Source organism: Durio zibethinus, chromosome 10 (genome assembly GCF_047325235.1).
Source record: "Durio zibethinus cultivar Kanyao isolate XHJ-2024 chromosome 10, ASM4732523v1, whole genome shotgun sequence".
In the NCBI taxonomy this organism is placed as follows: Eukaryota; Viridiplantae; Streptophyta; class Magnoliopsida; order Malvales; family Malvaceae; genus Durio; species Durio zibethinus.
Genome location: NC_143171.1, coordinates 27,851,463 through 27,865,500, shown reverse-complemented (window position 1 = coordinate 27,865,500; position 14,038 = coordinate 27,851,463). Strand labels below are relative to the sequence as shown.

Genomic DNA, 14,038 nt, shown 5'->3' with positions numbered 1-14,038 from the left:
TTTCTACAAGGCATGTTTTTCAAACCCAAAATCTGTAGCAATCCTTACTCTTGGATGAACTGATACAAGTTCCAATCAGTAGGGAGGCTAGTGCACCACTTGCTAAATGAGTTAACACATCAGTCAAAACTTAAATAAAACATGCAAGTCTCCAACACAGGCAGAGTCTATTACTACAATTTTTCAATCTTTGGTACTCTCAAAAGTTCCATTTTCTCCTCCCGTGCCTACCAAAACCAGAAAAATGAAGAAAAAAGGATTAGATTATTAAAAAATTGACCTGATAACCTCTTTTCATTACTTTCTTACACTTGAAATTGATTTCCTACTAGCTATGACCCTTACCCTTAGCAGCCATATGACCCCTTTTTCATGGCTGCTAATGTTGGGGAGGGGGGATATAGCACTATAAATAGTTTCAACCCAATATAAAGCACAATGGATGATAGCTATGTTGAAGAAAATAATGCCAAACAAAATAGGTCCCATTCCCATTGCTGAGTACCCCCTAACATGGGAAAAAGATAGTAAATCAAACAGTAGACAAAAGAAAGATCTGAGAAACAAGTCAATCTATACAGATAATTTCATTAATTCAACACTGCCATTCATAGCTTAAAACATGTTTGCCACCGTGAAAAGCACGTTCTCATATGGCCCTCCATCTTTGATGATGAAAATGGCTCTAACACTTCGTCCACAGCCAGCAAGAAACAAATTTTTTTCGTATTTGAGATTGTCAAAAATTGAATTTCCGTCACTAAAACTGTAGGAGTCCAACATTTTATCGATGGTAAAACAAATTTCACAATGGCATACTTGCCTGCTGCCGGGCCTTACGTAATCAGTTTCTTTTGAGCCAACAAATGACGCTGACTGAAATGACTTGTTGCTGCACAATTCGATTGGGGGACCATTTTCCTTTTCTCCATCCTTTTAGAACCGTTGCTGCACATGGTCCAAAGCTTGACTGCAAAACTCAGCTTGAGCCCAACCAAGCGATGAGTGAGCCAAACCAATGAGTTGAACAGTCAAGCTCCTGTCGGGAGAATATTTGGCAACTTTGATCCAAAATCAAATACTAACATCTAAGAATTGATATACAAAAGAAACTTTTTCGCTGCTAATAATGATTTTGACTTGATATTAATAAGCTAACCTATAGAAAATATCATTGTTTCACAAATCATGTTATGTTGATGGCTGCCCATCAGTTTGCAGATTCCTTCTGAAAGTCGCATTGCTGCTCCACTGCTGGATCACAACTTTTATAGGTGGATAAGAACTAAGAAAACTTTAATGCTTGAAACCTAATAATTCATATTACGAACATTTCATACATGAAAAGTGCTTGATCATATGTAGCTTTCTAGACCGTTGAATGAAATAGTCATTTTGTTTTACAAAGAAAATCGCAACAAAGAAAATCACAGACAACTTATAAATGTTAAGATTTGAATCAACTAGTAAATATTAAGATTTAAGTCGCAGATGTGTTAGATATTACTTTTTTTGGATGACTATAAAAATCAACTGAATTAAATTATAGATTTCATGAACTCGCAAGTTTTTTTTTATTTTCTATTTTCTATTTGCTAAAATAAACTCCACCATGTGATTTGATCTTGAACTCAAATCCATCATTTATTTTTTTTTCTTTACTTTTTATTTGTACAGATAAAAAAAGCTCATTATGCTTTCGACTACAAAGTATAACCCTTTTTCATCTTAAAAACAAAAGCCCTCCTCTCTATTCCATCTGAACTTGTGATTTTCTAGTTGAAAACCCAAATTTCAAAGGTTTAAGTCTCCCCTATAGAGAAAAACAACATTCCTTAACACTTCAGTAAAGCTTCCTACAACTGCTTCACTTTTTATTTTTCCTCCCTCTTTTTTGTATTCCAAAGAGTTATGCAAACTCTCATTCCTTGGATTATGTCTTCTTCTTTTTTTTTAATTTTCATTTGTGTTCCAAAGAATAGCATAATGTCCATTCTACATAAAATGCACACGTGGAAGCTAAAAGGAGAGAGGCTAACATGAACAATCCAAGGCCACAACTGTTCCAACATCCAAGAAGCAAGATCATCTCCAGGATTGTTTTCAGATCTCAAGCTCTCTTCACAAATCGACCCTAAAAAAAAGACATGGAAAGATCTGTTAGCCTCAACATGGTAAAATCAAATAATGAATAGAGTTTGAACTTGAACCAAGGGGGGAAAGGAGGGGAGGGGAACCACTGACCATAATCAGAGAACTCAACCATAATCAGAAATATGAGGTTAATAGTACCTTCAACCTGGGGCGTTTCTCAGCATTGAGCTTTCTGACTTCATACCGAATACGCTTAGAGAAAAGCCTATTTTGCCTCTTCTCCTTGTATCTCAGCACACTCGCTTCTCTATGCCCCCTTTTCCAATCCTCTTTCCCATCAAATTCTTCCTTAATCTTGAAGCTATTAGCATTGTTACTAACCATTTCGGGGACCATCCACACATGGGAAACACCATCCATTAGCACCTGCAACAATATAAAAGATTACTTGAATTGTTAAACAAATGGTAAAAGTGAGTCCCATCTCGTTTCCTGGAGAACATTTTCACAAGGAATTTACAAATGAATGCTCACTTTCCATGGTATAGCTCATGACAGATTGATTATGCATATGAGAATATTGGAAAAGCAGGGTCCTGTTTTGGCTATGCCAATTTTTTAGTTATGACTTTTGCTATTTGTTTACAATACTTTTTGTTCTGGGAAAACAATTACAGGCTGCTGCCCCTAGATCTCGGATTAAACCTGTACTATTACACACGACATGAAAATGATGTGAAAATAGACATGAGAGCGATTTAGTTTAAAATTTTAATAAAAATCATATATGAGTTTGACAAAAACCAAAAAACTTATTTTGCATGTAGTCAACATGAATTCTAATACAGCAATTTTCGTATTTTACATGTACTTAACATGAAACATATGCAGGAACTGTTAATTCTAAATCAAACTCTCAACTGTTGTTTCTTACTACTAAAAATATCTGAAACCATGCAGAAGCAATATTAAGAAAGTAACTGAAATGGTAGTTATTAGCAATTAATAAGCAATCCAAGCATGTTTGAAGCATGAAATTAGTAAGCAAAATCATATTTCATGAAGTACTTGTAAAACCCAGTTTTAATTCCTATCAAAGAAATTAACTTTTATGACATGTTAAAGATATTTTTTTACTTATATCTTGTCTGTACCGAAATGGTATATAGTCTATTTTATAGACAAAAAAAATGCTGCCAAGCTGGGCCAAAACTCCAGCCATGGGTCCCACAAAAAGCAAAAAGTGCAAAACCACAAATCCCACAGATTCCATTATAATATTATTACCCATCCCAATTATTCACTGTGCCTATCATCACTCTTACAAAAACAAACAAGCATGGGCAAAAATTTCCACTCATTCAAAACAAAGCATTAAAAAAATCCCCATGTGCTTGTTTCATGCACATATTTATCAATAAAATAAATGGTTCAGGTAATAGTACAACGGAAAAGATTGGTGAAAAAAATTGAACTGTTTGATTAAGGGCTAAAGATCTTACATGTGTAGAAGGATGAAGCAAATCAGGTACAGTCTGTGGGGAGTCTCCTTCAATGTAAAGTGGGCCCTTATCAGACCAAGCATTCATGATCTCGTCATAATCAAGCTTCAAAGCCAACAACTTTTTCATCTTCTTCTTACGACACCATGCACCACCGTCTCCACAGCCACTACCGCCACCACCGCCGGCGCCACAGCTACTCACCTCCTCTACAACCTCAGAATAAACCACCCACTTCTCTTCACTCTCATCTCTCTCCTTCCTCCCTTTCATAGCCGACCGTACAAGCGACAGCCTTGCATGATCTTCACAACTATACCCGTACGTCAAAGAAGGCGACGACAAAGGACTCTCGTCAGACGTTACCGTTGTCGTTGTTGTTTCATTCTTATAATTATCACTGCTTTTTTCGTCTAAAAGACCATGAAGAGTAACAGCATGGAAGTTGTCTTTCTCTGTCGTGTTGAAAAGTAAAGAAACATTATCGTACTGGGTATCTCTGTCTTCATCTGAGTTTCCAGGGTGAAGCGGAAACAAGTTAAGCTGTTCTTGTTCTTTGATTTGGCTGTTGCTGCTGTTGTTGATCAGGGACATTTGAGGTAGGCTTTCTTCAAGGTGAAGAAGGCTAAGGTACTTTGGTTTTCTTGTTTTTGTTCTGGTTTTACGAGATGGTTTCAGAGAAAAACTACTGGACTTCGATTTTCTTCTTCTTCTACATGTAATGTTCTTGTTACACATTGTTGTGTTTGATTTGGGAAGAAAAGTAGAAGGAAAAGTGATAGGGGAAGGGAAAGGAAAGCCTGGACTATATGGGGGGAAGGGGCTTGGGTGTGGTTGATTGGCTGATGGGTTGGTGCTTTATTGACACGTGGGGGAAGATGATTGGGTAAATGAATAGATAAGTGTTGTTATCTGGATTTCGTTTCACTGTAGATGGGATTGGGAACATAGCAATTGGCATTTGCCAAGATGGTTGAAAATGGAATTTTGATTTGATTGGTGACTTATTTATTTGCTGGCGAGTAAGATTAGATTGAATTGGATTTATTTTTTTTAATAATAAATAATATTATAAATTTTAAAATTTTGATTCGAAAAAAAATGATTTTTTTAAATTTAATTTGATTTAAATTTAATTTTATTGATTCAATTTAATTTAATTTATTATTTTTAAAATTTAATTTATTATTTATTTTAATAAATTTTTTAATATATTTAAATATATTTATATATAAAATAATTATTTTTATTTATAAAAATTTAAAAAATATATAAAAATTAATAAAAATATATAATTTGATTTGATTTTTTTAAATTTTTCATATTTTAATTTAAATTAAATAAAAAAATTAATTTGAATCAAAGTAAATATTAAAATTTTAAATCGATTTTTTATTTTTATTTTTTTCACTTCTAGCCATAAGGATGAATATCATATAAAGATATGTCACGAGTATTTCTTAATCAACTGAAAAAATACAATCAATGGAGAAAGATAAGATTAACAATAGTTGATGTATAACTGTCATTGTATAACTGTCATTGTCAACTCACACTCTTCCGTGAGCTTGAAAACCAGCCCCAAGGGCCAATATTTCTCATGTCTCTCTCTTTGATCTTCTTCAATTAGGTTAATGAAAAAGGTCGGCAATTAGGGCAGGTTCGAGTAGACAATATCAGCAACGACTGGCACAAGAAAGCGACGAGTTGGGTCCATTTTTTGAGGCCCTTTTTGGCTTTTGTCTACACTTTTTGGCACTTGGACAAACCTTCAAAATGGGTTCTTAAAGATCTTTTGAATCCTATCCACCTTCTTATTAATTTTTTATAGCACGAAGTTCGGCGGCTATGGGGGAGTCAGTTCCGTCGCTGTTGCTGATTACTAGGCCATGCTTATATCAATGACATAAAAAATTTGGCTGCAAAATTGGAAGGAGTTAATAGCATTGATAGCTTTCGATAGACATGACAATATATATATATATATATTATGTAAAATATTAATAATTTATATATTTATATTATATTTTATATAAAAATAATATATTAAAATTTATATTGACATAAAATATAAAATATATTTTTTATTTTATTAAATATATTTATAATTTTTATCAAAATTTTAAATTATATTATTTTAATATTTTTTATTCTTATAATTTTTGTATTATCTCATTTTATCGTATTTAAAATTATTAAATTTATACAAAAATCGTACCAATAGACCAAGTGCCCTTTTGTTTTTTTGGTGAGTTTTAAACTTACTTTGTTAGTAGAGATTATCATAAATTATTAAAGTTTAAGGTTTAGAGGAAAAGCACTTAAATTCGACTTTCATGATCACTTGTTTGTAGACAATCTGTAAGTCTAAAAATTTTTGATAAAAAATCTATAAATCCATAAATTTTATTATAGGTTGAAGATTTACCCTGATTTTGAAGATAGATTAATCTTTCTTGCTCCTAAACTTTCTAACCAAAAAAAAAAAAGGTTTTAAACTTACTTTAACTAATGTAAATGAACGTGGGTCAGCTTGTGAATGAATAAAAGATTTATATTAATTTTGTTGGATCAAATTCACAAAATTTTTATTAAAATTAGTCAAATAAAAATTAAAATGATAAATTGAAAAATTTTATTAGATGGATCAAATATACAAAATTTGAAAAAATATTAATAAATTTTATTATATTTTTTAGATAAATATTTTTAGTAAAAATATTTATTTTTACCGTTAAATAAATATCAATTAAATTTAATAATAAATGATAATTTTAAAAACCTTTTATATATTATTGATATTTTCATTAAACTCTATCAAATTAATATTTTAGATTTTTAATTAAAATTTTTATTAAAATTTAATAAATGAAAATCGAAACACATTATGGTATAAGATATTATGAGGAGGGGGGAAAAATTTTTTTATAAAGAAAAGTGAAAATTTTATTTTTTACTCTATACTCCTTTTTTTAAATATAATATTTTAATATAGTTTATAAATAATTAGCATAAAGTGACGATGGAAGTATAAAATAAATAAAATATTGAATGCATCAAGAAGATAAAAAGTAATATCTTTAAAATTATTTTAAAGAAAAAGAACTAAATTTAAATATAAATAAGTATATTTCTAATCATATTATAAATAAAATTAAGGTATAATGAGTCGTAAATTGGATATCTCAACAGTTAAATTTTATTATTTACATTATATGGTCGACATTTATGTGCTTATATTTAATAATTTTAGTAATTAATTGTTAACTAATAACTCATTAACTAATTATTGCACTTCGTCCCTAAACCTTTAGTCTAATGGTTAGAGATATTTGAGGAAGCATCAAGGATTTGATTTTGATCTAAGTCTCTCATTTTTTTTATTTGTACTAAGACTTTATCTTTTTGATGTAATAAAAAAATTTTGTTGCACCTCCAAAAAAAAAAAAAGTGATAGAGAAAGAGAAAGTCATATAGAATTGGATCATATTTAATTTGATTTTTTTTACAATATATAGTATTATAAATTTTTAAAAATTGATTCGAGTTTAAATTAATTTTTTTAAAATCAGTTTTATTTAAATTGAATTTTATAGATTCGATTAGTTTTATTGATTTTAAATTTAAATTTTTTATTTTTTTTATATATTATTTAATATATTTAAATAGATTTATATATAAAATAATTTATTTTATTTTATAAAAATTTAAAATATGTAAAAAATTAATAAAAATATATAATTTAATTTAATGATTCTATTTTTTAAATTTTGATCTAAAATCTGACCTAATTTAACATGTAAAATTAATATCCAAATTTGATAAAAAAATTAATTTAAACTAAATCAAACACTATAATTTAAAATTAATTTTTAGTGTTTTGATTTTTTCATCCACAATGTGAGGGGGACAATAGGATTAGGTCTTAGCCACTCAGGTGCTAAGCCACCTGGACCTTCTATAATCTGAGGTTAACTAGAAATTGACAAGGGCTTGGGCCATGACTCTCTTTTGTTCAATAGTAGGCTTGCCATATGAACATTAGCTTCATGGGCCAACATATATAGCGTCTCTTCTCATATGAAATATGTTTGGACCTTCATCCATTCATCACATGGAAGCAAGGGTAAAAATTTTTTTTATCGATTTGAAATTTTAATATTTAGTTTAGTTTGGATCGATTTTTTTATTTGGTTTGAATCAAATTTAGATATTAAATATATATATTAAGTTTGAATCAAATTTTAAATCAAAAGATAAAAAATCTAACTGAATTGAATTATATATATTTTTTATTTTTTATATATATTTTAAATTTTTATAAAATAAAAATAATAATTTTATATCAAAATTTATTTAAATATATTAAAATTTTATATTAAAATAATATATAAAAATTAAAAACTAGTAAATTTAACCGAACTAAACCAATAAAATTCAATTTAATTCGATTTGAACAAATAAAAATTTGATTTAAATTCAGATTGAATTTTAAATTTTTATAACATTATATAATATAAAAAAATTGAATCAAATCCAATCTAAATCGAATCATTATCACCATTAAATGAAAGAATGAACTTTAAAATTTTTTTAACAGATTTAATATAATTAATTTATATAATTATTTTTTCAAAAATAATATTTAATTAAAGTGCATTTTTGTAATTTTCATCATGTTAAATAAGAGTTTAACTTGAGCTCTTCATCTAGTCTCTTAATATAACATTGACTAAAATTGATTATTTTCTTAGCTATACTTAAAAATTATTCTTTGTTTATCATAATTATTAAGTGTACTTTGTTGTTCACTGGCTGGTAGATTCAAGGACAATAATTACAAAGGTGACTCAAAAGATAAGATATTAAGAATTAAGGTTGACTTAAATAGGGGCATGTAAATTATTATATTTAAAAATATAAAATTTAATTTAATTAATTTATAATTTTTAAAAAAAAAATATCATTCAATAGATATAAAATTTAAAATTTATTATTTATAATATTTTTATTTTTATTTTACAATATTTTATATAAAAATTTAATATATTTGGGTATGCAAATTAAGCAAGCTATATAGACCAAAACAAACAGCCTAATAAAAGAATGTTAGGCACTTGTAGTTATTTTTATTCCTCCAATAAAAGTCAAGGACTCATGGTCAAGAATTCAGCTTCCTAATTTTGCATATCCTTGAACCAAAATGTGCTAAAATATTAAAAAAAAAAAAATCAAATATGGATAAGTACTAAGATTAATTCATGTTCTAAATATAACGAAAAGACTTAAATCAAATTCTTTAAGTAAAATTTGTAAAGTTTATAAATTAAAATAAAAAATAAAAAACGATAAATTAAAAAGTTTTATTAATAGATCAAATGTATAAAATTTAATAAATTTTCATTTTTTTAGATAGATATTTTTATGAAAAGTATTAATAAAATTTTTACCGTTAAATAAATATTATTTAAATTTCAATTATAATAATATTTTTAATTTTTAATCTAATTTTTATCATTAAATAAATATTGATTTAATTTTCGATTGTAGTAATTTTTATCTAATCTCTTGATATAGCATTGACTAAAAGAGAGGATTTTTTTAGCTATGCTTAAAAATTATTCTTTGTTGATCATAATTAGTAAGTGTACTTTGATGTTCATTGACTGGTAGATGCAAGGACAATAATTACAATTGTGACTCAAAAGATAGGATATTAAGAATTAATGTTGTCTTGATATGTAAATTATTATATCTGAGAATATGAAATTTAATTGATTTATTTAATTATTTTTAAAAAAAATAATATTCAATCTATTTAAATTTTAAATTTTATTATTTATAATCTTTTTATTTAATTTTTTTATGATCTTTTATATAAAAAATTAATATATTTAAGTATGCAAATTAAGCAAACTATATCGACCAAAACAAAATATAAAAAATAAATAAATAAATAAAATATGGACAAGTACTAAGATTAATTCATGCTCTAAACATAGGGAAAGATTTAGATAATTAATTCATGCTCTAAACATATGTTTAGGAAAAGATTTCGATAAAATTTTTTTAGGTAAAATTCATAAAGTTTTTTATTAGAAACGATTAAATAAAAATTAAAAATAAAAAAAAAGATAGATTGAAAAGTTTTGTTAAATAGATCAAGTGAGTAAAATTTAAAATTTTTAATAAATTTCATGTATTTTTTTAGATAGACATTTTTAGTAAAAATATAGATAAAATTTTTATCATTAAATAAATATCGATCAAATTTAAATTATAAATAATATTTTCAATAATTTTTTTACATATTATTGATTTTTATATTCAACTCTATTAATATATCAATTTATATTTTTTATTAAATCATTTTTAAAAAAGAACTTCAAAAATTTACTTTAAAAACTTCATATAAATTTTATCTGAACAATAAATCATGACAATTTCAAATGCTACTTGCCCATTTCAATATCATTCTTTTAATAAACAAGTTTTTAATTTGATTATGAATCCAAAGAACTTGGCTGTTTTGTAATTAGGTTTTAATGGGTTTTCAGTAGGAAAAACGTTTATTAATTTCCTACTTTAAACCCATCATTCTAAATTTCTTAGTTAAAATCCCCCAAACAATAATTCTTTTCTATAAAAAAAAATCTCATCCCACTTAAAATCTGGTAAGAAAAGCATCCCTTCATGCACATCATGGACATGAATGTAGGGATTAATGCCATCAAAGATGATAATATAGACTCTAAAGTCAGAATTTTCATCTTAAGGGGTTCTTAAACAACGTAACGTAAAGGATTTTTATCGCATTATAATTAAATTTGATAATCTCAAATATGATACGGTGACATGATATGAAAATTATACAAATAAAAAATATGAAAATGACACAATTTAAAATTTTAACAAAATCATAAATAGGTTTAATAAAATTAAAAAAATTTTCATATTTTCTTGTCGATATGAATTGTAACATATAATTTTCATATAAAACATAATAATTATCGATATTTTATATAACACGAATATATAAATTATTAGATCTAATTATAATCGAACCTTTCAATAGAATATTTGAAAAAAGATGACATATATTACCCATTTGGTGACGTTGATAATGAGATTTATTCTTTGCTGATATTGAGGAAAAATGAGAAAAGATGCTGAACATTTTACACATTTTCCTGGGTGGCTTTGAATCACATCTTTATAAAGTCAAATAAAGACATCAAAAATTCCAAAATTTCATCTCTTAATGTAAAAAAAGTAGTCAACTAGCATCATGATTTTTCAAGAAATGGTTGGCAAAACATGTTCCAATAATCTTGTTGAGCATATTATGGATCTAATTAAAAGAGTTTGTTGATTCCTTTAATTAATTTATTTTTTCCACAATGATTTCTTTAACTAGCTATGTCAAAATACATTGGAATTGTTTTTGTTCAAGTTAATTTTGGGACATAAACAAATGTAGATTGATACTTTGGATTGGACAAAACTTGTACAAAGCTTTTTAGGTAAAGTTTATAAATTTTTTTTAAATGATTTAATAAATCATAAATATTTTATAAATATTTTTATTAAAAATATCTATCTAAAAATATATCAAAATTTATTAATTTTATTTCAAATTTTATACATTTAATTTATGTAATGAGATTTTTCATTCTATCAATTTCAATTTCAATTTTTAATTTTGATTTAATTATTTTTAATAAAAAATTTCACGAATTTCACTTGAAAAATTTTGTCTAAATCTTTTCCCTTTGAATTTTGATTCATGTGGTAAACAAAAAATGTTGTTGAAAATTTGAGTATAGCATATATTAAACATATATTAAACACAATTTTATAAAAAAAAAGGATAAATACAAGACTCAATAAATTCAATAAAATTGACTTCAGTTAAAGGGTTTCTGAATTTTCTTTAGGCTTGATTAACGGTTTAAACTACCCCAATGACTTGAAAAACCCTGAAATTACGAGTCACATGGACCCACTTGCTCAGATTAATCACGCCATACCTCTCGGCTTTTACGGTTACCCTTTATATAAACCCCACATTGTACAAGTCATGGCTACACACCACCTCCTCCTTTGGCTCCCGCTTCACTATCCAAATCAAGAATAAAAATGGATTTGTCAACATTTTCAATTTTTCATATTCTCTTCATCTCCCTCCTTGTTTCAAATCTTGTTTCTTCCTCGGCTGTTCAAGACCCTGAATTGGTTGTAGAACAAGTCCACAAGTAATTTATTATTTATAAATTTCCGTTTTTATGATTCACAGATAGTATATGTATAAGATTATTATATGCTTTTTTCAGGAGTATCAATTTTTCGAGGAGAAACTTGGGTTACTTGTCGTGTGGAACGGGGAACCCCATTGATGATTGTTGGAGGTGTGACCCGAATTGGGAGAGTAACCGGCAAAAGCTAGCTGATTGTGCAATTGGGTTCGGGAAGAATGCCATGGGAGGGAAAAATGGTCGAATTTATGTTGTTACGGATGCTGGTGATGATGATCCTGTGAATCCTAGGCCCGGTGCTTTAAGGCATGCTGTGATTCAAGATGAGCCATTGTGGATCATATTCAAGAGTGATATGGTGATCACGTTGAAGGAAGAGTTAGTCATGAACTCTTTCAAGACAATTGATGGTAGAGGTGCAAGTGTTCACATTTCGGGAGGACCATGCATCACCATCCATTATATATCAAACATCATCATCCATGGCCTTAACATACATGATTGTAAGCCCGGGGGTAGTGCCATTATAAGAGACTCTCCTAACCATGCCGGCCATTGGACTCCATCGGACGGTGATGGCGTTTCCATCTTTAACAGCAAGAATATATGGGTTGACCACTGTTCACTGTCTAATTGTCATGATGGACTCGTTGATGTTATCCATGGATCCACAGCCGTGACTATCTCCAACAACTACATGACTCATCATGACAAAGTCATGCTTTTGGGCCACAATGATGCCTATACACAAGACAAAGACATGCAAGTCACTGTTGCCTTTAACCATTTCGGGGAAGGGCTGGTCCAAAGAATGCCAAGGTCTTAGTCTTAAATATTAATTTCCATATCATGCATGTTGATGAAACTCATATATATGTATTATTCTAAATTGCAGGTGTAGACATGGATATTTCCATGTGGTGAACAACGATTACACTCACTGGGAAATGTATGCCATTGGTGGTAGTGCTAATCCTACTATCAACAGCCAAGGGAATAGATTTCTTGCACCTGATGATAGATCAAAGAAAGAGGTAATAAAATTACTTAAGACATAATCATCAGAAACAGCAAGAATTTGCATACAATCATGAAAAAATTAATTTGTAATAATATATAATTCATATGTAGGTGACCAAGCATGAGGATGCGCCGGAGAGTGAGTGGAGAAACTGGAACTGGAGGTCGGAAGGGGACTTGATGTTGAATGGAGCCTTCTTCAGGCAAACCGGGGCAGGTGCATCTTCAACCTTTGCCAGGGCTTCTAGTCTGAGTGCTAGACCATCTTCTCTTGTGGGTTCAATGACCGTCACTGCTGGTGCACTTAATTGTAGGAGGGGCTCCCGCTGCTAGTTTTTGACTTAGCATTAAACCAGATAGATATTTATATTCAACAGCTTGTACTGTGTTGAAATGATCGAGCAAAGCATGCAATTGCAGTTTAATGTTGATTTACTGTTATCTCCTATGAATGGCTATTCACTTTTCATGATGGTGACTGTCTTTGATTATTCATAAGAGAGTTTGCTTATTTGATCTAAGATCTATATGTTGACTTAATATCCCTTAAAAAATTATTGCTTTAGAAGTACCCAAAAAAGTCATGCAAACACATTAATATATTCTTTGTCACTTTGACAAATTAAATAATAACCCGTCAAGGGGCCGGCAAGTATCTAGATTTTAAAAATAAATCGTAATCTGAAGATAAAAATGAGATTGTATATCAGAAAAGAATTCTAAATTATAACAACTAGGATTAATATGAGTCTGCTGCATTAGTTTCTTCAAATGCTGGCCAATGAATGTAGAGTACTTTTTTTTTTTCAAATTGTTAATTTTCTATATTGATGCCACCATTTTCTTCATTTGATAAATATCAGGATTCTAATGACTAGTTTTGCTGTGTGAAACCAGTGATTATAAGAGGAAAAATTTTCACATAAAAGGGAAATTAAACCCAGCTTTTTCCGTCAATCATGGAGAACTAAACACTTCAGCCACAAAGGCAAGTTATTGCTTTAGGAGAAGGCTTGATCAGGCTGGCTTCAATAATACAATAATTGAACTAGTGGGGGTTGAAGTACTATATTTCCCGCAGGCAGAGACATGCACTCATAATGTCAGTTTTTGGTTTGTAATTAAAGTCAGTCACAGTGTCACACTCAATTGAGTTCTTTACAAAGT

The 14,038-nt window shown here is 28.5% G+C and overlaps 2 protein-coding genes across 2 annotated transcripts; one reads left to right on the top strand and one right to left on the bottom strand.

Moving 5' to 3' along the window:
* Positions 1 to 1,871: 1,871 nt before the first annotated feature.
* Positions 1,872 to 4,383, bottom strand: LOC111292718 (uncharacterized). Its single transcript, XM_022885234.2, has 3 exons — positions 3,597 to 4,383; positions 2,293 to 2,520; positions 1,872 to 2,134 (listed from the first exon to the last, which is right to left on the bottom strand). Exons 1-3 carry the CDS (start codon positions 4,332 to 4,334, stop codon positions 2,111 to 2,113), a joined length of 990 nt encoding a protein of 329 aa, XP_022740969.2. The 5' UTR covers positions 4,335 to 4,383; the 3' UTR covers positions 1,872 to 2,110.
* A 7,306-nt stretch (positions 4,384 to 11,689) lies between these two features.
* On the top strand, positions 11,690 to 13,349 carry LOC111291951 (pectate lyase-like). Its single transcript, XM_022884092.2, has 4 exons — positions 11,690 to 11,851; positions 11,930 to 12,670; positions 12,747 to 12,885; positions 12,983 to 13,349. Exons 1-4 carry the CDS (start codon positions 11,736 to 11,738, stop codon positions 13,202 to 13,204), a joined length of 1,218 nt encoding a protein of 405 aa, XP_022739827.2. The 5' UTR covers positions 11,690 to 11,735; the 3' UTR covers positions 13,205 to 13,349.
* Positions 13,350 to 14,038: the final 689 nt, after the last annotated feature.

What these genes read in the sequence shown, in the direction of transcription:
- LOC111291951 (XM_022884092.2), top strand. Translation starts at nt 11,736, where the DNA reads ATGGATTTGTCAACATTTTCAATTTTTCATATTCTCTTCATCTCCCTC. An exon ending in GTTGTAGAACAAGTCCACAA is followed by an intron (nt 11,852 to 11,929) that starts GTAATTTATTAT and finishes TGCTTTTTTCAG; the next exon opens with GAGTATCAATTTTTCGAGGA. An exon ending in CTGGTCCAAAGAATGCCAAG is followed by an intron (nt 12,671 to 12,746) that starts GTCTTAGTCTTA and finishes TCTAAATTGCAG; the next exon opens with GTGTAGACATGGATATTTCC.
- LOC111292718 (XM_022885234.2), bottom strand. Translation starts at nt 4,334, where the DNA reads ATGTGTAACAAGAACATTACATGTAGAAGAAGAAGAAAATCGAAGTCC. An exon ending in TGCTTCATCCTTCTACACAT is followed by an intron (nt 2,521 to 3,596) that starts GTAAGATCTTTA and finishes ATATTGTTGCAG; the next exon opens with GTGCTAATGGATGGTGTTTC. An exon ending in AGAAACGCCCCAGGTTGAAG is followed by an intron (nt 2,135 to 2,292) that starts GTACTATTAACC and finishes TCTTTTTTTTAG; the next exon opens with GGTCGATTTGTGAAGAGAGC.